This window comes from Tursiops truncatus, chromosome 20, assembly GCF_011762595.2.
Source record: "Tursiops truncatus isolate mTurTru1 chromosome 20, mTurTru1.mat.Y, whole genome shotgun sequence".
Classification (NCBI taxonomy): domain Eukaryota; kingdom Metazoa; phylum Chordata; class Mammalia; order Artiodactyla; family Delphinidae; genus Tursiops; species Tursiops truncatus.
In genome coordinates, this window is record NC_047053.1 from 52100230 (window position 1) to 52126379 (window position 26150).

Consider the following 26150-nt stretch of genomic DNA (forward strand, 5'->3'; position numbering starts at 1 on the left):
TGGGCTGAGAGGCTGGGTGCCAGGCCCCGGAAAGGGCAGGACTTCAACCGAGGCAACAGGAAGCCAGCAGAGGGCTTTGTGCATGACTCTATGCAGGGTCAGGACTGCATCGAGAAAGATGACGCTGGTGGGACTTCCCTGGCGGTCCAGTGGTTAGGACTCCACGCGTCCACTGCAGGAGGCACGGGTTCGATCCCTGGTCGGGGAACTGAGATCCCACAAGCTGTGCAGCGTGGCCAAAAATTTTTTTAAAAAAATTAAATAGGTGACTCTGGCTGCAGAGAGCGGAGGGGACACACCTGGAGGAGAGAGGCCAGGGGACCCACTGCTGGAAGCCTGGAGAGGTGACAGAGGCCTGTGGACCACAGCTCCCTTCTCTCCATCAGCACCAATAATCCACAACTGGGTCTGTAATGAAGACTGCGTGCCCTTTGCCGAATCTGATTGGCAGCAAGCAGCAGCTCCTCTGCCTAAGGAGAGGTTTGTCTCCCAAGTCCAGTTTCTTTGTGCATCTTCTCATCCTGTCTCCTCTTAGCCTCTCTGGCTGCTAAACGGGTTACAACTTCCTTTTCTCCCAGAACTCCACCCTCTGCATCCTCAGCTTGTTTTCTGTGTCTCTCCTCCGTCTGCCCAGCCTACATGACACTTTTTCTCTTTCTTTTTCAAAAAGAAAAATTTCTTATTGAAGTATAGTTGATTTACAATGTTAATTTCTGCTATACGGCAAAGTGACTCAGTTATACGTATACGTACATTCGTTTTTATATTCTTTTCCGTTATGGTTTATCCCAGGATGTTGAGTATACTTCCCTGCGCTACACAGTAGGACCTTATTGTTTATCCATTCTATATGTAATCGTTTGCATCTACTAACCCCAACCTCCCAATCCTTCCCTCCCTCCCCCTTCCCCCCCTTGGCAACCACAAGTCTGTTCTCTATGTCTGTTTCATAGATACTTTCATTTGTGTCATGTCTTAGATTCCACATATAAGTGATATCATATGGTATTGGTTTTTCTCTTTCTGACTTACTTCACCTAGTATGATAATCTCTAGTTGCATGCTTTTTTCTTTCCTTAGCTTTTCAGGGACCAAGCCCTCTGTGGGATGCCTTTCTGGAGACAAGAAAGAAGAGAGAAAGCTGAAGGTGGCAGAGCCACTGAGATGTCTAAAGGCAGCTGCTTGGAGGGCCCCGCCCACTCCCTTTCTCCTGCAGTGAGTTGTGTCCACCTGGAAGTCAGAAGGGCCGCGAGTGAGGGTCGCGAGGGGTCAGTCACCTCCCCATCCTGGGCTCAGACTCCCAATGCACAACCCTGTGTGCAGTGAGCCAGGTGCCTGGAGGCTCCCCAGGCTGTGGGATGCTGAAGTCTTTATCAGGGGACTTCCCTGACAGTCCCGTGGTTAAGGCTCCACGCAGGGTAAACGGTTCTATCCCTGGTCAGGGAACTAAGATCCCCCATGCCGAAAGGCGTGGCCAAAAAAAGAAAGTCTTTATCGGTTGTGACCACGCCCCTCCTCCTGCAGGGCCCGGGAAGGAAGCAGAACTAAGCCCTGGGAAAGATCGATGGCCACACAGTTTTTTGCTTCCTAGGTGTTGCCGTTCTACCCTGAGGTTGTAGAGTAACTGAGGCTGCGGAGGGCGGGGTGGGGGGCTGGGGTGAGGGGATGAGGGGCCCTGAGGGAATCACACGGGCCTGCGGATACCACACCCACATCCGGAAATGATTTCATCTGCTTGTCCCTTTCCCCAGACCAAGGAGCCCCCTACACCCACCTGACCCGCGTAACCCAGGGGAGCTGGCCTTAATCCTGGCCTCAAAGGAATCTGGATCATAATTGGTAAGGTTAGATTACTCAGGCCAACGCGCCTCCCTTCACAGATACAGAAACTAGGGCTGGTGGAGTCTCAGGGCAAGTACAGAACCTGCTGGCAGCCAGGTCACCTGACCCACCCCCCCACCCCCATCACCTGACCCATCAGGCCACCCGCCCTCAGGCCGCTGCCCTTGCCCCGCAGTATGGTTCTCTCCACACCGGGAATCTCTCTGACTGTGTAACATGATATAATTATGGAATAACTCTTGAGGACAGAGACGGAGATCACGAGGCCACCTTAGAATTCTGCCTCCAGCGGGGCCCCAGGCTCCCATCCCCAGCACCTGGCCATGCCCCCAGGCCAGCTCCTGGGAGGAAGTGTCCTTCTCAGCTCTTGGCTGTCCCTTTCACTCAGCGAGGTTGGACCAGATCCCCCAGTACGCTGATTATAACAGGGGGGTGGACAGGCCCGTGGGCAGACAGCTCTTGTCTCCCAGAGGCCGGTTCCCTCCCAGTCCGACTGGCCCAGCTGTGGGTTCAGCTTCCAAGCAGGGAGTGCAGAGATGCTTGCGGGATGCCAGAGGGGAAGATGACCCAGAGCTCGGCAGTTCTAACTGCAGGTGCCTCTTCAGCCAGGATCCCCTACTCTTTACTATTTAATTCTATTATTTTATTTATTTTTCTGGCCACGCTTTTTCTGGGGAATCTCAGTTCCCCAACCAGGGACTGAACCCGGGCCGTGAGAGTTAAAGCCTGGAATCCTAACCACTGGACCGCCAGGGAACTCCCCGCCCCCCGACTCTCTGTTTGCATTTCTACTTGGTTGCCTCAAACGTTAGTATGAGTTCCTTTAATAAATATTTATTGAGAGCGTGCTCAAAGTACTGGCATAGGAGCTGGAGGCTAAGGGGGCAGGACCCTCGCCTTCAGAAGACTGAAGGGGAGAAAACATTAGCACAAAACCAGTGGGCTCCAGTCCAAGCTCTGAAACTTACCGGCTCTGGGACTTGGGCGGGTCAGTTAGCCTTTTCGATTCCTAGTTTGTTTGCCTGAAAAACCGGAGTAATATTCGCGGGTTGTTGTCGAGAGACTGACTGTACAGATGGATAATGGCCAGAGCATCTATAAAAATAGAACTCTGACCCACAATTTACAGCAACCAAGCCAGGAAGCCGACCTGCTAGCTGCAGTCAGACTTGCAGGAAATCAGACCACCATCTCGAACAACCGGTCCAGGAAGCCGAACGATAACCCCTGTAGCAATCGCCCCAAATGGCCAGAACTGATTAATGATTGACAGCTTCCCTGACTCTCATCCCTGCTTCCAACTTAGGACCAACCAGAGAAAACCAGGTATGCACCTCTAACCAGTCCCATAGGACACCCCATTTCTATTCTTCTTCTTCTTCTTTTCACCCGGCCCTGCAGCTTGCAGGATCTTAGCTCCCCGATCAGGGATTGAACCTGAGCCCCAGCAGTGAAAGCACCGAGTCCTAACCACTGGACCTCCAGGGAGGTCCCAAGGACACCCCACTTCTAGTGAGCCCCCCTAAGCTTCCCTGTGCCCATGGCCTCCAATCAGGGCACCCCTGACACCTTCTCTTTGCCCCACTAGGACGCCTTTCCCCTCCCTGTCCCGCGATGGTGGCCGACTTCTTGTGTAGCACGCTGGATGAATAGCCTCTGCTTGCTCTCATTTGAGTGGCCTTCGTTTTTTCCCATATTGAGGTCAAAGGAGCTAGGGAATGTGGCTGAGTTGGGGAATTCTGGGCTTCTGAAGAGCCCAGAATTCTAGGCACGTAAGGTAGGAAGATTCAAGGTGGAGAGGGTCATGGCTAGGAGAGGTGCTCAGAGAAGGGAAGAGGCTCCAGCCTCTTGATCGCAGCGGCCGGCCCTGCTCCAGGCCACTGTTCTGAGCTCCGAAGGGGGCGGTGTTTGGGTCAGCCTCCCCCGGGCCTGTGGCTCCTTACGTGTAGCCATCACATGAGCCCTGTAAGGACAGACCCCAGCGCCCCCGGCACTAGAAATGCCAGCTGTGGCAAAGTGAGCAAGGGGAGGTGAGTGGGGGGAGGCCAGGCCGCCAGGGCTGCCGGGGGAGTGGATCTCTGCTCACCCCCAAGCATCCCTTCCCTTCAGACCACCTCTAGGTACCTGTCCAGAGTCTGGAGGGACACCTCTGAATGCCTGGACTCAGGGCTAAGCCCTGACAGTCACAGGCTGATCAGTGGGGAGGGGAGAGAGCTGAAACCCCCAACTTACGTAGCGGTGGACACCCAGGGTGTAATATAGGGACCATCTTATGGGGGATTACGTCACAACACAGGCAAAGTATCCTCCTTGCCTCCACATCCAGCCTCTGCCACAACCTTCCTTCTCCCCAGAAGTGTTGCAGGGGCCACAGAGCGGGTGAGCTTTCCCTCCCTCTGTCCCCGGGTCTCCTCCAAACTCAGCATATCCTGCAGGAGCATCTGGGCCTCTGTCCTGGACTCACACTAGCCTGGACCATCGCAGTGGTCTCCTAAGGGGCATCCAGCCTCCTAACTCATCGATCCCTTGTCTAGAATGCCGTCGGTGGGATCTTTCTAGAAGTTGATTCTAAGAACCTTCAGGAGCTCAGCCTGCATAGAGAGAGCAGCCTCCATGCCGGCACCAACCCACCTTTCCAGCTTCGCCTCTCACTGCCGGCAGCCCCCTCCCCGACCCACCAGTCTCCGGCTGCACCAAACTATTAATACCCCCTGTTCTTACCTGACTCCAAGAGTGAGAGTAAAGAGAGGTGTGCTCGTGTGTGTCTGGACGTGCAGACTGTGCTGTACCTCCCTTCTGGACCTGGGCTCCATGCTAACTCAAGCGTCTCCCTGAGCCTTGCACAGTGGTTAGATATACAGAATGCAGAGGTACAGGGGCCTTGATCCGAATCCTGCCTCCCCCACTAACCAGGTACGTTCTTTAGGCCAATTGCTTTAACTCTTTGACCCTCAGTATGTCCATCTAGAAAATGGATGCAATAATTCCTGCCTCTGAAACAGGAGGGAAGGGGGCAGGGTATAATCTTTGAAAGAATGACATAGTCTGAGGACACGACATAAACTGATTAGAACCAAATAGGTCCAAGATGGCAGAGGAGCCGGCTTCCACTAGACCCTGAGCCTCAGTACACGCTCATTATAACACATCAGCTAAATGACACGCCCGTAGGTACCATGACAGTTCTAAGGCCTACCATCAAGGTCAAAAAGTGAGTGGTGGCCCAATTCCTGGAAATCCCACCCCTTCCCCAAAATAGCTGGAATACTTCGCCCACTCATTAGCCTATGAAATTACCCAGCCCTAGAAAAACTGACAACCCCATACCCTGGGGCCGCTCTCACCTTCTGAGATGGCCCATACTCTGTCTGTGGAGTGTGTTTCTTTCTAAATAAATCAACTTCTTCCCTATCACTTTGCCTCTCACTGAATTCTTTCTGTAGTGAGACATCAAGAATGAGAGCTTCATTAAATCCTGAGACCAGGTGGGTGATCTCAGTGAAAAGAACGTGGGCTCAAGTCCTAATCTGAGTTACACGGTTTCACCTCCTGCAGGTTATTGTGAGTAGTCTATGAGATGGTGCAAATAAAATGTTGCCCTCAGTCTAGGGCTTCCCTGGTGGCGCAGTGGTTGAGAGTCCGCCTGCCGATGCAGGGGATATGGGTTCGTGCCCCGGTCCGGGAAGATCTCACATGCCGCGGAGCGGCTGGGCCCGTGAGCCATGGCCGCTGAGCCTGCGCGTCCGGAGCCTGTGCCCCGCAACGGGAGAGGCCACAACAGTGAGAGGCCCGCGTACCGCAAAAAAAAAAAAAAAGAAAAAGTTAAGTCTAGTGCCTGGTCCATGGAAAGTGCTCAGAAGATGCTACCTATTCTGTGAGATGCCGCCCATCCAGCAGGCTCTTCTACGCTGAACTAAGGTTCATGGAGGACTCAGGAGTTTGCCAATGGACTTGACCGTTGGTCCCATCTGGTCCAACCTCCACATTTTACAGACAAAGTAACTGAGACCCCCGGGGTTGGAAATGACTTTCCCAAAGTCACACAGTGCATTGGTGTCAGAGAAGGGCCTGGAACCCAGGTCCTCCGGTGCCAGCCCTGTGGCTTCCCCACCATGTCCCACCGCAACACTTGTGTGGTCTTTGCATCAAACAGCAGACCAGCTCATTTGCATCCATCTCCATACTTTTACGGTCTCCCCCCCAGAAAGAATTATCAGGTCAAACTGCGTCCTCATAGTTTGTAGAGAGGGCACTCTGGGGGAGGGGTTTGGGTTAGTTACCTCCACGAGGGTTCGTGACACAGAAAGTTCTAGAAGGGTGGTGATCCCTGGTCAGGGGAATCCAAACAGACTAAGACCTGTAACCACTGGCATGTCTTGATGGCAGGCGACCCCTGGATCTTTTCTGGAAGGGCCCATTTCTCTGCTGGCTGAGGGGGCCCCACCCAGAGATGCGCGTACCCCAGGCCTCAGTGGGTGTCAGTGGGTCAGGGAACTGAGTTCTAGGACAAGTGGGAGGTTCTCTGGGATCTGGCTGGACGGCTCCATTGACCCGGGGAAGAAAGGAGGGCCCCTGGTGACAAGCCCTGGGGATGAGAGGTAAAGATCTTCAGAATTCTCCCTGGGTCTCTGGGAAGGGTGCAGACACTCCAATTAAAAAACAACAAACATGCAAACAAAATATAGTTCCTAAGAACAGAACGTCCCAGAGGTTCTTGGAGGAATTGGATTACTTGCTTCACTGTTTCCACCCTCTCAAAGTCAAAATACTCTGCCATCAGCCCACCTCCAGTTATTTCTCAACATCATGCTCTCGAGGGCAGGGTCCTTGGAAGTGCTCTCCGTGGAGAACTTAGAAAAACTCTTCTGCTCTAGCCGGGTGGGTGCCTGGACCAGAAGGGGCACCCTGCCAGAGACCCTCAGTTCCCACGGGCCCCCTGGCCGGGGCCAGCACGGGGGTCAGTAGGTGGAAGGAACTCTCCCAGTGAGCCCTGCCCCAGTGCCCGCCACAGTAAGCCCTCTGATCCCAGCCCGCTTTCCACAATCCTCCCGTGTCCCTGGGAGACCTGGTCACTCAGTCCTTCTCCCTGGAAAAAGAGCAAGGTCCTGCCCTCTCCTACTGGGGCCTTGAAGTCCTCTCTGAGACCACAGCCTTCCATTTAAGGCCAACTCACACATCCCTGCCCCCCTCCATCGTCCCTCCCCTCCCCCCAGGAGTGGTGTGGCAGATCAGGGGCTACAGTGCCAGGGCATCTGGGCATTCCTCTCCCTGGGCCTTGCCCTGTCTGCTAAATATACATCCAGGAGGAGCCCGGGAAGGAAACGGCCACAGACCTCGTTAACTCTTTCACCTCCAGCAGCTGTGGAGGGGGCGGAGGACTGGCAATCCGGTGGGAGGGGCACCCAAGGCCAGACTGGGGCGGGGGGAGGACCCAGCCCCTCACACCCAGTCATGGGGATGGGGACCTGGGCTCAGAGGTCAGGGGTGACCTGTGGGAAGGAGACCAGCTGTGTCCTCACCGCCCCCTCCCCACTCCTGCCCAGAGGAGGAAACGAGTTCAAGGAGGGCAGCCCTGAGGCTGAGTCAGGCCCTCAGCCACTTTCTCCAGGAGGACCTGAAGGATGGCCTGAGCTCTCCTTTCAAGGAGAAGGTGAGGGAGTGCCAGGCGGGCAGGCCCCCTTCTCCCCAGGGTGGGTCCCTTTTCCCGGCTCCTGGAGTAGAGGTGTGAAGGCCTGGGAGTTGGCCTCAGAGGGGACGTTGCTCTGGATTCGCCCCCCCTCCCTTCGTCCTTCCCCTCAGCGTGGCGCCCCTCAGCCCAGGCCTGGCTTCCTGCCCCCAAAGATGCTCCCAGAGCCTCCCCAGGTCCTCCTGGCTAGAGGGCAGGGAGCCTCGTTGGAGCCCCACCCTGGTTCCCTCCGCCCTGGGTCCCAGCTCTGCTCCTGACTCACTGTGGGCTTTGGCAGGGTCCCTCCCTCCTCACCTTCCCAGCCCCTTTCCCTCCATCCTTGTCGTGTGCCGCTGGTGGCAAGACTCAAACTCCCTCAGGGGGCAGGATGCCCAAGTGGTTGCCGTGGACAGGAACCGCTGGTGGAACTTGGGACCCCAGAGGACTGACTGGAGCCCTGGGGCTCTGAACCCAGGAGGGCTGGGCTCCGCACAAAGGGGAAGGCAGGCAGCTGAACCTGAGACCGGGGGAGGGGCTGGCCGGACCCTGCCCCTGGAGAGGGGAGGGACGAGGGTGATGAAAGGGCCCTTCATAGAGTGCCTCGCGCAGGAAGCCTTTCCAACCACCAGAAGGATCTGAGAAAACTGCAGTGACCTGCCGCCCGCCTCCACTCCCAACCCCAGCTGGAGGAAGCACGTGGCTTCGTGGCTTCAGGGTGGAGGGGTCTGACCAGGGGAACAGCGGAGTCTTCCCACCCAACTGCTCCCCGTTGGCTGTGGCTCGCGGGGCTGACACAGTTTTTTTGCAGTAACTCGGATCTGCCTAGAAATCTGGCTTAAAGCCCCGCCCCCAGGCTCCCAGGCCAGTCTGTCCATCCCTCCAGTCCTGCAGCGCCCTCTGCTGTCTGAGCCCATAGCGACAGGCCAAAGGGGGAAGTCGGGCCGTAAGGCCCTCTAAGGAGCCCAAGCTTCCCCACTGACAAAGGAGCCAGGATCCCCAAGACACCCCCATGTCAAAGACTGTCCCATTGTCCCTGCCGGCACATCTATAACCTGGCCGACCAAGGCGCTCAACGTTTAATTCGGTGGAAAAGTAGGGTTTTGTTCTCTGGGCCGGGGTGGGGGTGGGGGGGCCTCCCCTGGGCCAGGTTGCTGAAAACAGCAGATCCTCCAGAAGCCTGGCGGTTTGTCCCCTCCCACCCTTCCCCATCCCAGGAGGACGTGGACAGCTGTGACGCGCTTTACCCAACTAGCCCGAAGCGGGCTGGACGGGAATGTAAGTGGGGCGGGGTGGGGGTGGCGCTGGGGGAGTGAGATTGCACCTCAGAAGCCCCTGGGAGCACTGGTAGCGTGTGGGGAAGCAGAGGAAGTAAGCGCAGATAACACGGAATCTTTGGCGATGCCCGCAGGTCGTGCAAACTCGAAGCCGGACGCAGAATGGAAAAAAAACGCTATTGGAGGCGAGAGCACTAAAGGGAACCCAGGAAATGTGGCAAACAAGGCATTTATTCTCCTGCCTGAGGACAAATAAGAGGGAAGAGGGAAAAGGGGGCCAGCAACCCAGTCACGATTAAGAAAGTGAAGAAAATTCTTCTGAACGAAAAGATACTCTCAGTGTGGAATTTAAAAGCTCTGTAGCAGACTCCGGGCAAACTTCTTGAAGGAAGACACTTGTCCCCAGATACATCTTCATTACGGTTTAATCAAGATCTTCCAAGAATCCAGGGAGAAAGGAGAGGTCGTGTTGAAAGATACAAGACTGAGGCTGAATCCTGCTATGCCAACCAGAAGGAAAAGTGGAGGGACATTTCCTATAAAGCTAAGAGAAAAATTCCTTTCATCAAGAGCTGGATATGCACCAAACTAACATTTTTCTTTAAATTAACCACAGTGGGGACTTCCCTGGTGGCCTAGCGGGTAGGATTCAGCGCCTTCACTGTGGAGGCCCAGGTTCAACCCCTGGTCTGGGAACTGAGATCCTGCACGCTGTGTGACACAGACCAAAAAAAAAAAAAAGAAAGAAAGAAAAGAAAAGAGAAGAAAAATAACCTTAGTGTATGGGCCGGATTGTGTCTCCCTAAATTCACAGATTGAAGTCCTAAACCCCCTGTACCACAGAATGTGAATTTCAAGAGATGATTAAGTTAAAATGAGGCCAATAGGGTGGCCACTCATCCAATATGACTGGTGTCCTTAAAAGGAGAGACACCAGGCATGTGCCCGCAAAGAGGAAAGAGCTTTTTAAGACATAGATAGGAGACAGCTACCTGCCAGCCAACGGAAAAGGTTTCAGAAGACACCAAACCTGCCAACACCTTGCTCTTGGACTTCCAGCGTCCAGAACCTTAAGAAAATGAATTTCTGTTGTTTAAGCCACTCAGTCTATGGCTTTTTTTTTTTGTTAAGGCAGCCCTAGAAGACAAATACACATGGATGTAGAGACCAGAAGACAGCAAAAATCATATATAGACTTGGAAAGATGTGAAAGACACTAGAAAAATCATTGTCTTTAAATATTAACAAAGGGTTAAAAAATAGAACATAAGATCAACTGACAAATTGTGTGTGGGGTGGGGGTTGGGGGGGGCGACCTGTAAGGAAAAAACTTAGAATTCCAAAAAGGATTTCCGTTAGCCAAGCTATTTCAGCAGATGGGATGGAGGCGAGAAGGGTAACCCACACCCCTGCTGTCTTGTTCTCCAGAAGCCATTGAGAGTTTGACAATAGAAATGCATAAAGGAAACGTGAGCAGTTTTGTTTTTTTTTAAAGAATTTTAGAAATTTCATGTCATGTCTGAAACATTTATATTAACATATTTCTATACAAATAAGCCAAAGAAAGTTTAGTATTAGTTGTTTTGTTTGTTTGTTTGTTTATACTGCAGGTTCTTATTAGTCATCAAGAGCAGTTTTAAGAATACTTTTCATTCCCATTTCAGTGACATGCTTGTCACAGTGACGATCTCGTCCTTTTATTAAAAGTTACGAAAATAGGGCTTCCCTGGTGGTGCAGTGGTTGAGAGTCCACCTGCCGATGCAGCGGACACAGGTTCGTGCCCCGGTCCGGGAAGATCCCACGTGCCGGGGAGCGGCTGGGCCCGTGGGCCACGGCTGCTGAGCGTGCGCGTCCGGAGCCTGTGCCCCGCAACGGGAGAGGCCACAACAGTGAGAGGCCCGCGTACCACAAAAGAAAAAAAAAAGTTACAAAAATATTAAAAAGGAACTGCTACCTAATGCATCTTATTAGAGAAATATGATATTGGTTCCTGAATCTGTTAAGTCCAGAACCAAAAAGTTACAAGTGATGCAAGCAGCCCTGAAGCTGCCCTTCCTCTAATCTTCTGCACCTGAGACCACCTGCAAGGTGACGGGTGGACTGAGAAGGAAACAGGGACCAGTAGACATGAATTTGAGTCTCAGTGGTGTTCTTGACCAGCTTAGGGCCACGTGCATATCACTGAACCTCTCTGTGCCTCCGTTTCCTCTGTCTGTAAAATGGTCGCAATACTCAGTATCCTGGGTTATTTGAAAACACTGATGTCGCTTCAGCCTGTGGGTACAAGTGAGGTCACATCAATAGGGACACCCACATTCCCATGGCTTGAATCCCCCACCAGTGCAGAATGCTACCTGCCTCAATAGAGCCTCCTTACCTGTTTCTGGAACTACCTGGTTTCCCTGGTGTTTGGGGACAGGTGAGTGAATCTTTCTGTCTCCTTGAAGACAGCCCACCTGCCAGTTGAAAGAGGCTTCCCATCTTCATTTATTTTTCTTGGCTGTGCTACATAGCACACGGGATCCTAGTTCCCTGACCAGGGATTGAACCCATGCCCCCTGCAGTGGCAGCACAAAGTCCCAACCACTGGACCACCAGGAAAGTCCCAGGCTTCCAGTCTTGCCCCACCACAGTTGCCTTCCATGCCAAGGGTACCCCCTGGTACTGGGCAGCTCTCCTGCAGGGCCCCACAGGTTTCGTATAGAGGGGGATGGGGGTCTCTCCCTCAAGACATTCCATTTGATTCTGCATCAAAAGCACCTATCCTCTGTAGGGTGGACTTGGCCCCTGGGGCTGGGCTGGGGAAGGCCTCCTCTCACCTTCTTGTGCCCCTTCTTGGGGTACCTGGACTTGCACCCCCCCCCTTAAGCAAGGAATGAAGCTCTGGTGCATCAGCTCTACCCACGGACACGTCTGTGCACACATAGTGCTACCAAACCAAACTTGATTCCACTTGCCTGCTCACAGTAAAGCCAATCTACTGACACTGGTTGTGGTGAAGGAAAGTGCAACGTTTATTGCAGGGCACCAAGCAAGGAGTCCAGGCAGCTAGGGCTTAAAAGGCCCGAACTCCTTGTCTGGTATGTTAAATTACAAGGAAATACATTTATTGGAAAAAAGAAAACAGTCAAACAAGACAAAATAATAATAGTTTCATCGTTAAGCAAAGTCAAGGACCTTTAGTTCCTCCTCAAGGGCTATAGATAATACTCTGTGCCAAGTCCTCTGAGCTGTTTTGCAGAGACTGAAACCCCTACCAGGTGGAAGAAATTAACTGTATGCTGCCCACAAGCATGTAGACTCCAGACCAATTGGAAACAGAAGGTTGATGATGTTGATTACCTCACTACCCACCAATCAGAAGAGTGTCCACGAGCTGATCACTCACCCTGCAACCTTCTCCCTCACCCTGTCTAAAAACCGTTCCCTAAAAGCCATTGGGGAGTTGCAGCCTTCTGAGCATTAGCCGCCTGGACTCCCTGCTTGGCGCCCTGCGATCAATGCTGCCCTTTCCTTCACCACAACCGGGCGTCAGTAGATTGGCTTGACTGTGAGCAGGCAAGCGGACCCAAGTTTGCTTCAGTGACCATGGGGGAATCTGCCATGCCCCAGACCCACTCAGGGCCAGCTGAGACCTTGCTGTGGCAAAAGTGATGGGACTTCCAGGTCCTCAATCCTCTCTCTCAACTCCTGGGACCAGAGGTGTCTCAGGATTCAGAATTTTTCAGAATAGAGGAAGGTAATGTATGGTTTAGATAAAGTAACAGATCTCTATTCCGGCAGGGTGTAGGGCGTGGTCGCAAAATCACGCCCACTGAGAGTCTGCAGCGGAACCTATGCAGTGGGACAGCACCGAGACATATGTGGTCTTGTATCTATTCTGGTGTGTTTGTGGCAAACTCAGGAAAACGGTCTTGGTTTTCAGAGTTTTTGGAGTTTAGAATTGTGAATAAAGGATTGGGGACCTGCCTTTTCCTTCTTCTGGGTGTGGCTGAAAGTCCCTTCCTGGACATTTCTGCTGTGGGGAGAAGTAGAGAGGAAAGGGGGAAAGCCAAGTGCATTTATTTTGCACCGACTGTTTGCCCAGCACAGAACTGGCTCTTTCCCTTCCGTGATCCCATTAAGGGGTTGGGTGCCTGTGGGGGCCCGCCCGGACCTCACCTTCAGGGGAAAGGTCAGCTCAGTCTGGTCTAAAAGCAGAGAGCAGACTGCTAATGTGTTTACCCAGTGCCTGGAGCAGGTGGGAGGTTTGTCTGCTAATCTCTCCCAGCTGCCTCTCCCGGCTGGCATGGCTGAAAGGAGGGAGGCTGGGAGGGGCCGAGCAGAGCCCCTCAGAGTCTCAGATCGGCGGAGCCATCTCCCTTCCTCCCCTTGGTGGAGAAAGAGGCTTCTTCTCCAAGAGGAGTGAGCTTAGGGGTGTGGCCGGGAGCCCCCTTCCGCTCTCCTGGCCCCTGAGCTAAGAGGACATTTTCTTTCTTAGTCCTGGTCCTCAGCAACTATGGAAAGTGCCTCCCCAGGGCTGTTCTGGGGCCCTGAACCTGTTCTGGCTCCAGGGCAGGGATTTAATCAGTCCAGGATGCTAGAGACCCCAGAGGTTATGTCGCCCCAGGGCTGGGGCATTGAATCTGCTTCAGACCACTCCCTTTCAAAAAAAAAAACAGAAAGACCACTCCCTTTCTCAGGCAGCCCGTCTCCCATTGTTCAGCCCCCTGCATTTGGTTCCCGCAGCCCAGGAAAGGCCTGGAATCCGGCGGACATCTCCCTTTCTCCCTGGCATTGCCACTAGAAGCCGGAGAAGTAATCAACTCAGGGAATGAGAGGTGGGCTCCAGGAAGGGGTGGGCTGGAAACAACTCATATTCATCCATCCATCCATCCATCCATCTATTCAGTCACTCACTCATTCATTCATTCATTCAACCAACACTAATTTAGCTTCCTGGGAAGCCATCCCTGAAGGAAGGAGCCTCTCCTTTCATCCCCAGATTGCAAAGTAGGGTACTGATAAAGTTTTGTGGAAGCAACCACAAAGACCCCAGTAATCTGCCTGTGAGCCGCCCCAAGCTCTCAGCATGGGCTCCTCCTCTACAGTTCTGCCCCTTTGGGGAGTCCTGCAGGCTTCAGCACAGGTTCCGCCACCACGCCCGCTGGCTGTGACCCCAGGGTGCAGGGCAGGTGGGCGTCATGGATGACCTCCTGGACAGTGGCCCGGAAGGTCTTGCTCACAAAGGAGTAGAGCCCAAAGTTGACTGCTGTGTTGAGCATGGCCGCCATGTTGGCCACATCCAAGGCCAGGTGGACCCTCCAGTCCCGGTAGACGGGGGCCACGTACAGGTGGTAGAGCATGACAAAGATGCGGGGTGCCCAAAGGAGGGCGAAGAGCGTGGTGACACCCAGGAGGATGGCGGTGCTCTTGCCCACCCGGGGCCGAGGCCCGCTCTGGCCCCTTCTCTGTAGCTGGCAGACAATGGCCGAGTTGGCGACCAGGAAAACGCCGCAAGGGATGAAATAGACGATGAGGCAGTGAGCCCACTTGAGGACCTTGTCCAGTGTGCTGGGGGGGTCCTCGTCCCTCCACACGTCCATCCACCAGTAGAAGGGGATGCCAGTCAGCAGGGCAGCACCAAGGACAGCAGCGATGGCCCGCCGGGTCCGGCCTGGGGATGAGGTGGCCCGATGGTGCAGGGGGTGGCACAGGGCGCTGTACCGGTCGACCGTGAGCAGGACGGCGATCCAGACTGAGGCGTGGTTGGCAGCAAACTCCAGGATGTTAGCCGCGCGCACCACAGCCTGGGGCACCTTTCGGGCCAGCACTGCTCCCTGTAGGAGGAAGCCCACGAACACGATGACTACCTGGGTGATGACATCCGAGGCCGTGAGCGCCAGAAGGTAGTAGTAGGAGGGCTTCCTGGTCCTGGCGGCGAGGCGGGCCAGGGCCACTGTGGTCAGGAGGTTGACTGATGGCAACCGAGGTCAGGGAGGGGAGAGGTCAGAGGCGTTAGAAGGGCTCCTCGGATTTGCTTTCTCATCGTCCCTCCCCACCTGCTGGTTCTAGCTTCTCTTTTCCTCTTTCCAGACCCTTCTTAAACCTCACTTTGTCCGGAAGGTTAATCAGATCAGCCCTGCCTTGTCCAGTCATGCGCCGTAGGCCACTGCCTTATACGCTAGCTTCCCTGGCAACGGGCACAGGGATGGGCAGTTCCCTAATTCCACCCGTACTTTCCTGCATCCACACCCCACCCGACCCCCAGCTCTGCTCTCTGAATGCAGTGGATGGTACAGGAAGCTTTTGATGGAGCTGGGGGCAGTCATGCACAAACTTAGTCATCCTAGGAAGTGCCCATTCCTGGGGGTAGAAGAGGGCTGTCTGCTGTGGTGAAAACTTGGGTTTAGCTATAGAGCACCCCAACTCCTGGCCCCTCACTTTTACTCCCCACTATGCTTGGCTTTCCAGTGACCCAGATCACCCCACAAAGGCAAGGAGAGCCCTGGGGTCTATGATCCTGGGTTTCAGGGGTCAGCCCAGAGGACTGGCACCCATTGAAGGAGGACTCCAACTTCTGGGCAACCCCAGGACCCCAGACCCAGCTCCCCACTCACCAGGCAGCCCCAGGCCCAGCAGGACGCTGTAGTAGATGACAGGGATGACCCCGGCCACACACGGGGACCTCTCTGGGATCTCCGGCCAATGGCCTTCAAACTCCTGGCTCAGCCCACTGCCATTGGGTGTGAGCATTGGCGTCACCTGTAGCTGGCCCGCTGGGAAGCGCAGAGGGTGGGTTAGAGCATTTGGTTCCTTTCCAGCCTGGCCTGGCAGCAGCCCTACCCTGCCCCTGCCCCTGAGGGCTTTACTCACCCCCACTCTGTGCAGACCCTGTGGTCAGGCCCAGCCAAACGGTAACGCTTCGTGCCAAGCACCCTCCACCCCAGCCCACCCCGCAGTGGCCCGGCTGCCCCTCTGGCGGGAAGAAGCACTTGGCGTTTCTTGCTGACACGGAGACTATTTCTCGATCATATTTGCTCCTGGTGGGTCTTCAGCCTGCAAAGCAGGGCCCTAAACGGGCTGCTAGTCACGGTCAGGAGGGGGTTTGGGGGTGGGGCCCTGGGCCTTGCTCCAGGCGGCCTGAGCCAGAGGGTCTGCACCGGCGCTTGGGCAGCTGTGTTTTTAAAGCATCCCGGGTGATCCTGACCCACAGTAACTCACGGCAGCTGCACTACTCTGCCAACAGCCACCCCCCTCTTTAAGGAGAGACGTTACTGAGTTCCGCTCCTTTCTACGCTCGAGAGCACCCTCTCCTAGTGCTATCGGAGCTGGAATGGCCCCGGTTTTCAGACTGGGAAACTGAGTCCAGAGGGGGGAAGGTGACCTGCCTGCCGTCACACGCAGCTGGCAGGTGGCCAGTCTGGGATAAGGCCCTTCCTCATGCTCTGGTCCCTGCCTCTTAGTCCACACTTTAGGAGTTTAGGTTCCACCTTCCAGCTTTTGACGTTTCCATATCCGCTTCCAGCTCCCCTCTCCCGGACTCTAGATTCCTCACTGGCCCTGCCGCCTTACTGTCCCTGCCCACCCTGGCCCTAGATACTTTACCTGTCTCTTGTCCTGCAAGCCGCATGCTCCTGGGTGCTGAGTCCTGGGTCACCCCGTGGCTTTTTCCGGTGGTCCCAGCAGCTCGCTCTCATCATCGCCAGCTCTCCGAGCCGTTGTTTGCCCCAGGATTATTCCAGCGGTGCGGAGCCTGACGGTTGGTGCACGGAGGTGGGGTGGAGGGGGGGGAGGGAGGAGGGGGAAGGGGAGGGCGGGGCAGAGGCCCGGAGCAAACCAGGATGGGGAGGGTGCACAGGCAGGGGAGGGGCGAGGCTGGGAGGCAGACCTTGGGGCGGGGGGTAGCATCAGGGCTCTGGTTGGGCTGCCTCGTGCTCCAGGGCACTCTGGGAACCGGCCTGGCCTCGGTCTGGCAGTCAAACCCCGGGCGTGAGGCGTTTGGGGAAAGGCAGACAGATTCCAGGAGCTGACTCAGAGGGGGCTGGGGGGAGGGAACCCGTGCTGGGGAGGGAGAGCTGAGGCTGCCCTGGGCAGGACCCAGATCTGGAGCGAAGCCCCACGGGCCAGGTTTGAAGCAGTCAGTGCCGCGGTGGCTGCGGGTGGTGGGACGAGAAGGAGACTACCCTGGCGGGCTGTTGGCCTGGAAGGATGGCAGGAAGCCATGCCCAGTGCTGGCTGTGACGACCAGGCCAGCGGAAGCCTGACCAGGCTGCCAACAGCGCTGGGAAACCCAGACCCAGCGGCTCCTTGCAAGCCGTTGTTTTCCTGGCCCTGGTGAAATGGACCATCCTTTAAGGAAAATTAGTCACCGGCAGATCAACACCATCCGGCGTGGCTTGCGCCCTGGAGAGGCTGGAACCTGTGCCCGGCCGGCTCCCCAGGCCCATGTGGGGAAGAGCGACCGGTGCAGCCCACGGAGGGCACCCGGGACAACGTGTGGAGTGGCTCGAGGAGAGCTGAGGCCCAGCCAGCACTCGCTTCCCACGCTCACCCTCTGGGAACGTCCCAGAGCTGGTTTCCCTACGTTAGATCCCAATTCCTGGGCTGGAGCTACCTGGACGCCCACCCCCAGCCTCATCTCCACGCGCAGCCCTGGAACTCCCAGAGGCCTTGCTGACCCCTGCTGGCTGGGGCCTGACCCTGAAGTCCTCCGAGAGCCCTCTGGCTTTGGCCAGGTCCCCTGGGTGGCACAGTGGGACCAGAGTAGGCACTACCCACTCAGGTCCCCAGGCAGAGTGTCCAGGACTCCAGCCCCAGAGGATGCGAGGAGCACAGATAATTCCTCAGGCCACCACCTCCCTGCGCCAGGACGCTGCGGATGAGCAGGGGGCCGTCTACAGCCGGGTGTGAGGGGCTCTGCTGACATTTCCTGAGGACCTACCCTGTCCTACACGTGTCACCCTCCCAGCAGCCCCTCAAGCTAACTCAGGTTACCTCCGTTTCACACAAGAGGGGACCGAGGCTCAGAGAAGGCCAGCAACTCCGCTAAGCCCACAGAGCTAGCAAGCGGAGGTTGGACATTGAACGTGGGTTTGTCCCTCCCCCAGAGCTGTTCGCTGGTCACTCGCTCCCACCATCTGCTCTCCGGAAGAGCAGGGGCTGAGGCAGCACGAGGCCACTGTGAGCTCGGGCTTTACGGGCAGAGGAAGTGGGCCAGGCGGACAGCACTCGGATGCGGAAGGCCCTCCAGTCGGGGGACAGCAGGATGGAGGCAGGAGGGCAGGTGTGCCACCGCGGGACAGCCCGGCTTCAGGGGAAGCTTTCAGTATCATGTCAGTTACTTCAGGGCGCAATTCCTTCCTGTGTAGCATCGCTGTGCCCCCCTGAATCCACGTGGCCTGGAACCTAAGCTCAGGATTCGCTCCTCCCCAATCGAAGCGTTTGGGGGCTCCCTAGCTCAGGAAGGGAGACGTCACAGGTGCAGCTGGGGTGGGGCTGGGGCTGGGAGCCCACCCCTCCGCCGTCCTGTGTCTGATTACTCACGCCACAGATCCAGAAACTCTATATCTGCCCCAAGCTTGCTTCTCCAGCACTAGAGATCCCTTGCCCCACGGGGATCATCTATGGCTACTGAAACATTGGCTACTGAACATTCGTTCAGGTTCTTCCGTAAGCTGTTACCCAAAGGGCCGAATGAACTTTTTCGCCAACACAGTAGCTTCCCAGAAAAGACAGTATGGGGCTGTGGAAAGAAAAGTCAAGCAGCAACGCAGCACTTGAATCCTGGCTCTGCCCATTCTGAGCCGTGAAACCTCAGACAAGTCCCTTGAGTTATAGATACCCTTGCCTCGGGCGGGAAGCGACACTGCTCTCTGTTCTAGCTCAGAGTTGCTCTCAAGGAATTATGGAGCTTCCAGATCGACAGGGCAAAATGAAACAGATTGTCTCAGATCTTCCATCTCCAAGATTGGGCAGGGCGAACGCCCTCCTTCTTCTCTCCAGCTCCAAGACTCTCACGCACACCACACACACAAACACACGCACGCAGGGAATTCCCTGGCAGTTCAGTGGTTAGGATGCCGCGCTTCCACTGTAGGGGGCACGGGTTCGATCCCTGGTCAGGGAAATAAGATCATGCATGCTGTGCGGTGTGGCCAAAACAAAACACACGCATGCACACCTACACACCACACACACATACACGTGTGCACACATACATAGCGCGCGCACACACACACACACACACACACACACACTCCAGAAAACCTCAGACTTTCTCAGATTTTCTCAGATTTTCTGAGAAACCTCCTCCGTTCTCAGAAAATGAGAACGGAGGAGGCGTATTCCTGGAAAGCCAGTTTCTAAATCAGAAGAGGGGTTTCAGGGATAACAGAAGTTAGAGCTAGTAAGAGGTGGAGCGTCTCAGAGATGGGGAGTCAGAGGTGACCCTCCTGAGTCTTCTTGGTAACCTGGGACCTCCCCGATCCCTGCACACTTGAAATGCCATCCATGTAATTCTAGCAGGTAGACCTTAGCTTGGGGGTGTACAGGACAATCGCCGAGATGCTGAGAAGACACAGGTGCCCTGGCTCCTAGGTGGAGTGTGGGAGATTCCAGCGCAGGCAGCCGCACCTCTAGGGGCTGATGCAGCGCCGCAAGGAGGCTGGAGTTAAGAAGTTAAGACCATTTTCTGAGTAGCTGGTTCTCTTAGCGTCATCTTTTTATCATCAACATTCCTGTCGGAAAGCATTGCACATGGAAGCCGGGATGCCCTCAGAGGCCACGACCCCCGTCACACTGAGGCTCTGTTTTTCTGAGCTGGGCCAGGGAGGCGGTGCAGCCCACGGGAAGGGCAGGCAGGCAGCCAGTGGGCAAGGGATGGTGGATCTGGACGAAGGGAACCAGGCGTGAAGGTCAGGACAGCCGGGAGGGGTTTCCGCTGGGCTGGACAGCTACATGTTTGCCAACCCGGACGAGGCAGGTGCCAGACCCACTTCCCGCTCTCTCTGTGGCTCCAGAGAGGGGGGTGGAGCTGTTGGGTCTCTCTGTGCCAGCCCGGGGCAGAAATCAATACGTGGAGCTGGTCCCTGGCATCCAGAGAGCAAAGGAGGGTGGGCTCCCACCCATCCCCAGTTAAAGACCCAGCCTCAGGAGAAACTCGGAGCTGGATCTCTCAGGAGCGCACCCCACCTCCACCATTTCAATTCATCAACTTGGAAGGACTCCCTCCCATGGAGATCGGGGCCAGGCCCTACTTGCTTCTGGAAAAGGTGAGGCCTCCCCAGCACCTGCCGACCCATAACACACACCCCTTGGGCTCTAGACGCCACCCTCCTCTCTCTGTTCCTTTGTCCTCAGAAGAGCTCTCCTCTGTACTAACCCAGCTGAAACGGCCACCTAGCTCTCTGCCTGTTTCTCCAGCTGTCAGGGTGGGGTACTGGGTCTGCTGTGTGTCTCCTTGGAACTCTGAGATGGGAAAAATTACACCAGGAGGTTGGACAGAAGCTGGTAAAAGAAGCCTTCCAACAAGGTGAACCAAGAGACCGGAGACCTCTTGGGAAGGTGAATTACAGGAAGGAAGTGACCAGGCACCTCCAGTCCCCATGCCTGCATCTGGGCTGCTTGGGCGGGGGGTGGGATGCCTGCCGAGGACCAGCCTCCAGCGAGGCGGCCAGCTCTGCTCTGGGCAGGGGTGCTCCGTGCAGGGGTGCACAGGCTCGGGTGCAGCTCCTCTATGCCCAGCCCTGCCATCTTAGCTCACCTTGACCCGGGGTGAGGGGTGTGCTGGTCACAGCCCCCACCTCCCTAAAGGCTCATCACCCTCCCAGGAACATTCTTCAAAGAACACGAAAATGCTATCAGTTACCCCGTGGGCCCCTATTTGAGACCCTTGCCCTCCTTTCTGGAGAGCCAGCCCACCCCAAAATGGGAGAGGGGGAGGGGTGGGAGCCTGAGCTGCCGCCGTGTTTCTCTTCCAGGCCCTTCCTTTGCAGCCGGCTCCCCACGGCTCCCCAGCCGTGACGCTGGCAAGCTCGTGCTCTGTGCCAGGGTGGAGGCTGAGCCTGGGATCCGGGGAGGGGGCCGGCGACCCTCTGCGCTGGTGGCGGCCACTGGTTCTGGAGCCCTCTGCCTGCCCTTTGGAGAGCCTTAAACTTCCCAGAAGAGGAACGACTCGCTGTGCCAGGTGGTAGGAGCTATGGGGGAGGGTGCCGGATCCGTCCCCCTCAGGGGCCCACCGGCAGCACAATAGCCCCTGGGGCTGCTGCTCTCTGGCTTAACTCGTTGCCTGGGCAACAGCTGGGGCCCGTTTCCACCAATCCACGGCAGAGGCTGGGTGGTGGGCGGGAAGCCAGCCGGGGAAGGGAGGGCACCAGCCCCTTGGGCGGGACCCTATATAAGGAGGAGGAATGTGAGTGGAGAGGTCTGGGCTTCGCTCTCCCTCCAGTGGGCTTGGGGGCAGGGCACAAAGATGCTTAGGCTGGGCTACACCAAACCTGGGTCCTGGGCCAGCTTCTGGGCCATCCTGACCCTAGTGGGCCTGGTCACTCGTGCAGGTGAGTGGGCAGGGGGCAGGGAGAAGGGGCAGGACCTTCCGGCTTTAGCCACACACGGCCAGGAGGGGGCGGTGTCCAGCCAGCCAGGACGGGCGCGGTGTCCAGCCAGCCAGGACGGGCGCAGAGTGGATTTGATCACACAGCTCCGTGGAGGAGGGCAGCCTGCCTCCGAGGGGACGAGGGCTGGGCGGGCAGGCAGGCAGGAGTCTCAACGACAAGAAGACCCTTCCACTGTCCATTGTCCCAGGCAGCTGGGCGCAGCTAGAGGCGAGTGGGGATGCCATCCGCATTCGGGGCCTTCAGTGTGACAGCTTGGAGAGGCGGGGCTGGGCGATAACCTCGGGCTCCTCTCACCCTTTCTTCCTCCCTCTGTCTCCCTCTTGCTTTACACAAAGATGCTCTGCTCTCCTGTGAGTGTCCTCTCCAAGAGCGCACATGGGCCTCGGGACTCGTGTGTGTGTGTGAGTGTGAGTGCGTGTGTGTGCATGTGTGTGAGTGCATGTGTGTGTGTGTGTGCGCGCGCGCGCTGGGGGGTAGGTGTGCCCATCTGCTGCTGTCAGCTCCTCACACTGTGCTCCGCTTGGAGAAGCTGCTGGCAGTGTTTTCTGTCATTGAGTTTTCTGTCACCGAGGGCATGTCCCCAGCTGACCCTCACGGTATCCCTGGAAACATGCGAGAAGGGCCCAGCGCGCCCAGCCTGCAAGGCGGGAACACCAGCCTCAAGGCACAGGTACCCCGAGAGTCCTGTCCAGGACAAGCTGGCCCTCTGTGCTTTCTCTGGTCTCCCGCAGGCCAGTGGAGACGGGACCCAGGAGGGCTGCTGGGCCTGGAAGCAGCTTCCCCTCCAGGCTGCAGCCTCCTCTCACAGCCAGGCCCTCCCCTCCCACTCAGCGCTGGGGCGGATCCTCGGCCCCCCCCACCCCCCAGCTTGCCAAGCCCATCCTCCTCCAGGGCCTCTGGCAGGCTCCTTCTCAGCGCTTCCTCAGGGAGCCTGTCTCTGATTCCTGCACCTAAAGGAGCTGCCACCCCACTGCTATCACCTCCCTTATTTACCACAATCGAAAGCTAGAGTGCTTACTTGTGTATTTATTGCCTGTCTAAGGGGCTTGTGCTTTGATGAGTGTAAGAAGCTGGCTTGTTTTGTTCACTGTGCTATTCTGAGCTCCCAGGAGCGTGCCTGGCTCGTAGTAAGTGCTCCGTTTGTTAGTGACTGCACTCTTTTGGACAACTCTTCCGAGGGGTGGGGTGCACAGTTCTTCAGGAGGTGAGACGGGGGGGAACCAAGAGGTTTCTCGACTCCCGCCTAGGGGTCTGGCATCATGGAGACCAGCTCTGGACACTTTGTCCCACGCTGGGTCACGAGCTCTCTCCGCCAGGAATCTGCCCACCTTCCAAGAGCATCCTCTCAGGGTCTGCTCAGGGTCAGGTTTACAAGCTTCCCCAGCCAGGATGTGCCTGGGTGCACACACGTGCATCCACGCACTTCATGGGCACAAACAGGTGAGCACACAGCCTCCCCAGGCTCATCCACTCTCTGCCCACATCCAGCCACATGCATCTTCAGCTGGTCCCTCTGCAACCCCAGCATGCTGCCCGGGGCCCGGGTGCCTTCTCAGGCTGTGCCGTGTTCCTTCCTGCTGCAGCCCAGAAAACCGATGTCGGCGGGGAGTCAACGGGCACCTCCATCAACCACTCCCAGACGCTGCTCCAACGCCTGCAGGAGCTGCTGCGGCAGGGCAATGCCAGCGACGTGGTGCTGCGGGTCCAGGCTGCGGGCACCGACGAGGTCCGAGTCTTCCACGCCCACCGCCTGCTGCTGGGACTGCACAGTGAGCTGTTCCGGGAGCTGTTGAGTAACCAGAGCGAGGTGGTGCTGCAGGAGCCCCGGGACGGTGCTGCTGTCTTTGACAAGTTCATCAGGTGGGGAAGGATCAGGGGGAAGACTCCAGGACTTTCCAAGCCCCTGGCTTCTCCACTCACAGGGTGATGGAAGCCCTGGATCCTCGCAGACATCATGCCCATTCCCTGGATGTCATTAGGATGACCGTGCAACCGACTCCTTCTTCCCTCCTTCCACTGCACTCCTGCAAAATGCAGCGTGACTCCCCTGCCCTTGCCTGGAGGCTCTGTGTGCTTTGATGTCACTTACCAGTCACCCTCAGAGCTGTTTCCAAATCTGGCCCTGAGAGCTTTTAAAAACTGTAGATTCCCGGGCCCCACCCTGGATCCTGGGCTTCCCGTCTAGGGTTGGGCCAAGCAGTCGTTTCTTTCCTTTCTTAAAAAAAAATATTTATTTATTTATTTGGCTGCGCCGGGTCTTAGTTGTGGCACGTGGGATCTTTAGCTGCGGCATGTGGGATCCAGCTCCCTGACCAGGGATCGAACCCACCCCCCGCGTTGGGAGCAAAGAGTCTTAGCCACTGGACCACCAGAGAAGTCCCCCAAGCAGTCGTTTCTTATTTTAATGTCTCCGGGTGGCTTTGGTGTCTGGCCCCGTCTTGAACCAGAGGGCTAGGGAGCTAAAAACGTTAGCCATCTCTCTGCCCCATCTCCTGCCTCCTGCTAGTGGGGCACCATTCACACTCTAGCCTGAGAAAGTGACCCTGATTTGACGGCTTAGATAAGATGGCTGCAGAATTCGGGTCATTGCTTCCAACTTCCGGGCAACGGGAACAGGGATAACACAGAAGGGCCAAAGGGTCTCCCCGCCACCCCAGTCAGTTCTATTTAACCAGCCTTCCCCCAATCCCACTCTGTGCCTCTGCGGACATCTCATTGGCTAGAATTCAGTCACGTGCCCGCACTCGCTCTAAGGGAGCCTGGGAAACATCTTTTAGTCCCAGAGGCAAACAGCGCAGTGAAATGGTGCCCACCCTCATAGCGAGCAGCTGGCGGCATGGGAGTCCAGATAGTAAACCTCGCAATGGCAGGCGCTACATCTGTCTTCTTCTAGCACAGAGCTCGCCACCTAGTAGGTGCTCGATACATGCATGCTATTTCCATGTCCCCACGAGAAACGGAAAGAAGAGGCCGTGAGGTCGGATGGGCCTGGGAGGGCCCTTCTGTTGGCGCCCTTGACCATGATGGTCTCTGACCAAGGCCGGGGCCCTCTGGACCCAGAAAGCGGCTCTGGGTGGGGTCGGGGTGGGCCCGCCCGCCCTGACCGCGCCCCATCTCTGCGCCTCTCCGGCAGGTACCTCTACTGCGGCGAACTGATCGTGCTGCTGGCGCAGGCCATCCCCCTGCACAGGCTGGCCACCAAGTACGGCGTGTCCTCCCTGCAGCGGGGCGTGGCCGACTACATGCGCGCGCACCTGGCGGGCGGCGCGGGCCCGGCGGTGGGCTGGTACCACTACGCGGTGAGCACCGGGGACGAGGCCCTGCGCCAGAGCTGCCTGCAGTTCCTGGCCTGGAACCTGTCGGCCGTGGCGGGGAGCGCCGAGTGGGGAGCCGTGAGCCCCGAGCTGCTGGCGCAGCTGCTGCCGCGCTCGGACCTGGTGCTGCAGGACGAGCTGGAGCTGTTCCACGCGCTGGAGGCGTGGCTGGGCCGCGCGCGGCCGCCCCCCGCCGTGGCCGAGCGGGCGCTGCGCTCCATCCGCTACCCCATGATCCCGCCGGCGCAGCTGTTCCAGCTGCAGGCGCGCTCGGCAGCCCTGGCGCGCCACGGCCCGGCGGTGGCCGACCTCCTGCTGCAGGCCTACCAGTTCCACGCCGCCTCGCCGCTGCACTATGCCAAGTTCTTCGACGTCAACGGCAGCTCCTTCCTGCCCCGCAACTACCTCGCGCCCGCGTGGGGCGCCCCGTGGGTCATCAACAACCCGGCCCGCGACGATCGCAGCACCAGCTTCCAGACGCAGCTGGGCCCCAGCGGCCACGACTCGGGCCGCCGGGTCACGTGGAACGTGCTCTTCTCGCCGCGCTGGCTGCCCGTCAGCCTGCGGCCCGTCTACGCGGATGCCGCGGGCACCGCGCTGCCCCTCGCGCGCCCCGAGGACGGCCGGCCGCGGCTCGTGGTCACGCCGGCCAGCAGCGGCGGCGACGCGGCGGGCGTGAGCTTCCAGAAGACCGTGCTGGTGGGGACGCGCCAGCACGGCCGCCTGCTGGTCCGCCACGCCTACAGCTTTCACCAGAGCAGCGAGGAGGCCGGCGACTTCCTGGCGCACGCCGACCTGCAGCGGCGCAACTCCGAGTACCTGGTGGAGAACGCCCTGCACCTGCACCTCATCGTGAAGCCCGTCTACCACCCCCTCATCCGGACCCCCAAGTAGCCAAGCGGGGCCCGGGGCGGGAAGCTCGGCGTCCCTGAGGCCTCTGGATCGGGAAATACAGGCCCGGCAGAGATGGGCCAGAGGGACCAGGAGTGGCATGGCCAGTGGAGGTGCCCACCCTGGCCCCTTGGGTGGAATCCAGCTGAGGGGTGGTAGACCAGATGCCTGGTTTCAGGAGCTGATTTCATGCTGACTTGAAGGTAACACGGTAGAATAAACCAATGCTCAGAGAGGCGAGGGGATGATTAAACCACCCAGTTCATGGGTAAAAGCCGTCCAAGGAGGGCTGCACAGGTCAGGGGCTCCCCATCTTTCTTTAGCTTTTCCCTGAGGGCCCCACCTCCACAGGGAACAGGGCAGCTAAAAGCATCCAACTGGTCACGGCACTGGGTACCACTGTGGGAGCTCCTCACCCTGAAGCTGGGGGGCTTAGCTGAGCAACTTCTGAGTCCCGACTTGCAGGGGGTAACCACTTCATTTGGCTTGTGGACCACCCCAAGTCTCTGGCCTCTCCTGGGAGGGGGTCTGGGGAGGGGGGAAGGCTGGGCGGAGGGGATGTGAATG

The 26150-nt window shown here is 57.2% G+C and overlaps 2 protein-coding genes across 6 annotated transcripts; one reads left to right on the top strand and one right to left on the bottom strand.

The window, feature by feature from the left end:
- Nucleotides 1-8919: 8919 nt before the first annotated feature.
- Nucleotides 8920-16464, bottom strand: GPR142 (G protein-coupled receptor 142). The gene is given in 4 exon segments (XM_004323413.4): nt 8920-14738; nt 15382-15540; nt 16370-16421; nt 16423-16464. Coding segments are annotated over 4 exon segments (1125 nt in total). The 3' UTR covers nt 8920-13866.
- A 2846-nt stretch (nt 16465-19310) lies between these two features.
- BTBD17 (BTB domain containing 17) lies at nt 19311-26098 on the top strand. Of its 5 annotated transcripts, none has more exons than XM_073798427.1 (5): nt 19311-20034; nt 20186-20326; nt 20743-20948; nt 22867-23238; nt 24512-26098. In XM_073798427.1, exons 1-5 carry the CDS (start codon nt 19996-19998, stop codon nt 25584-25586), a joined length of 1833 nt encoding a protein of 610 aa, XP_073654528.1. In that variant the 5' UTR covers nt 19311-19995; the 3' UTR covers nt 25587-26098. The 5 variants fall into 5 exon arrangements, with proteins under 5 accessions (XP_073654528.1, XP_073654529.1, XP_073654530.1 ...); XM_073798428.1 differs by having other exon boundaries at nt 19314-20034; nt 20186-20272; XM_073798429.1 differs by lacking the exon at nt 20186-20326 and having other exon boundaries at nt 19349-20034.
- Nucleotides 26099-26150: the final 52 nt, after the last annotated feature.

Bases quoted from the DNA above. Each gene is read 5' to 3' on its own strand.
- BTBD17 (XM_073798427.1), top strand. From the start codon at position 19,996: ATGGAGATCGGGGCCAGGCCCTACTTGCTTCTGGAAAAG. The intron at 20,949-22,866 runs GTGGTAGGAGCT...GCCCACATCCAG, and splicing joins GGAACGACTCGCTGTGCCAG to CCACATGCATCTTCAGCTGG. The intron at 23,239-24,511 runs GTGGGGAAGGAT...CCTCTCCGGCAG, and splicing joins GTCTTTGACAAGTTCATCAG to GTACCTCTACTGCGGCGAAC.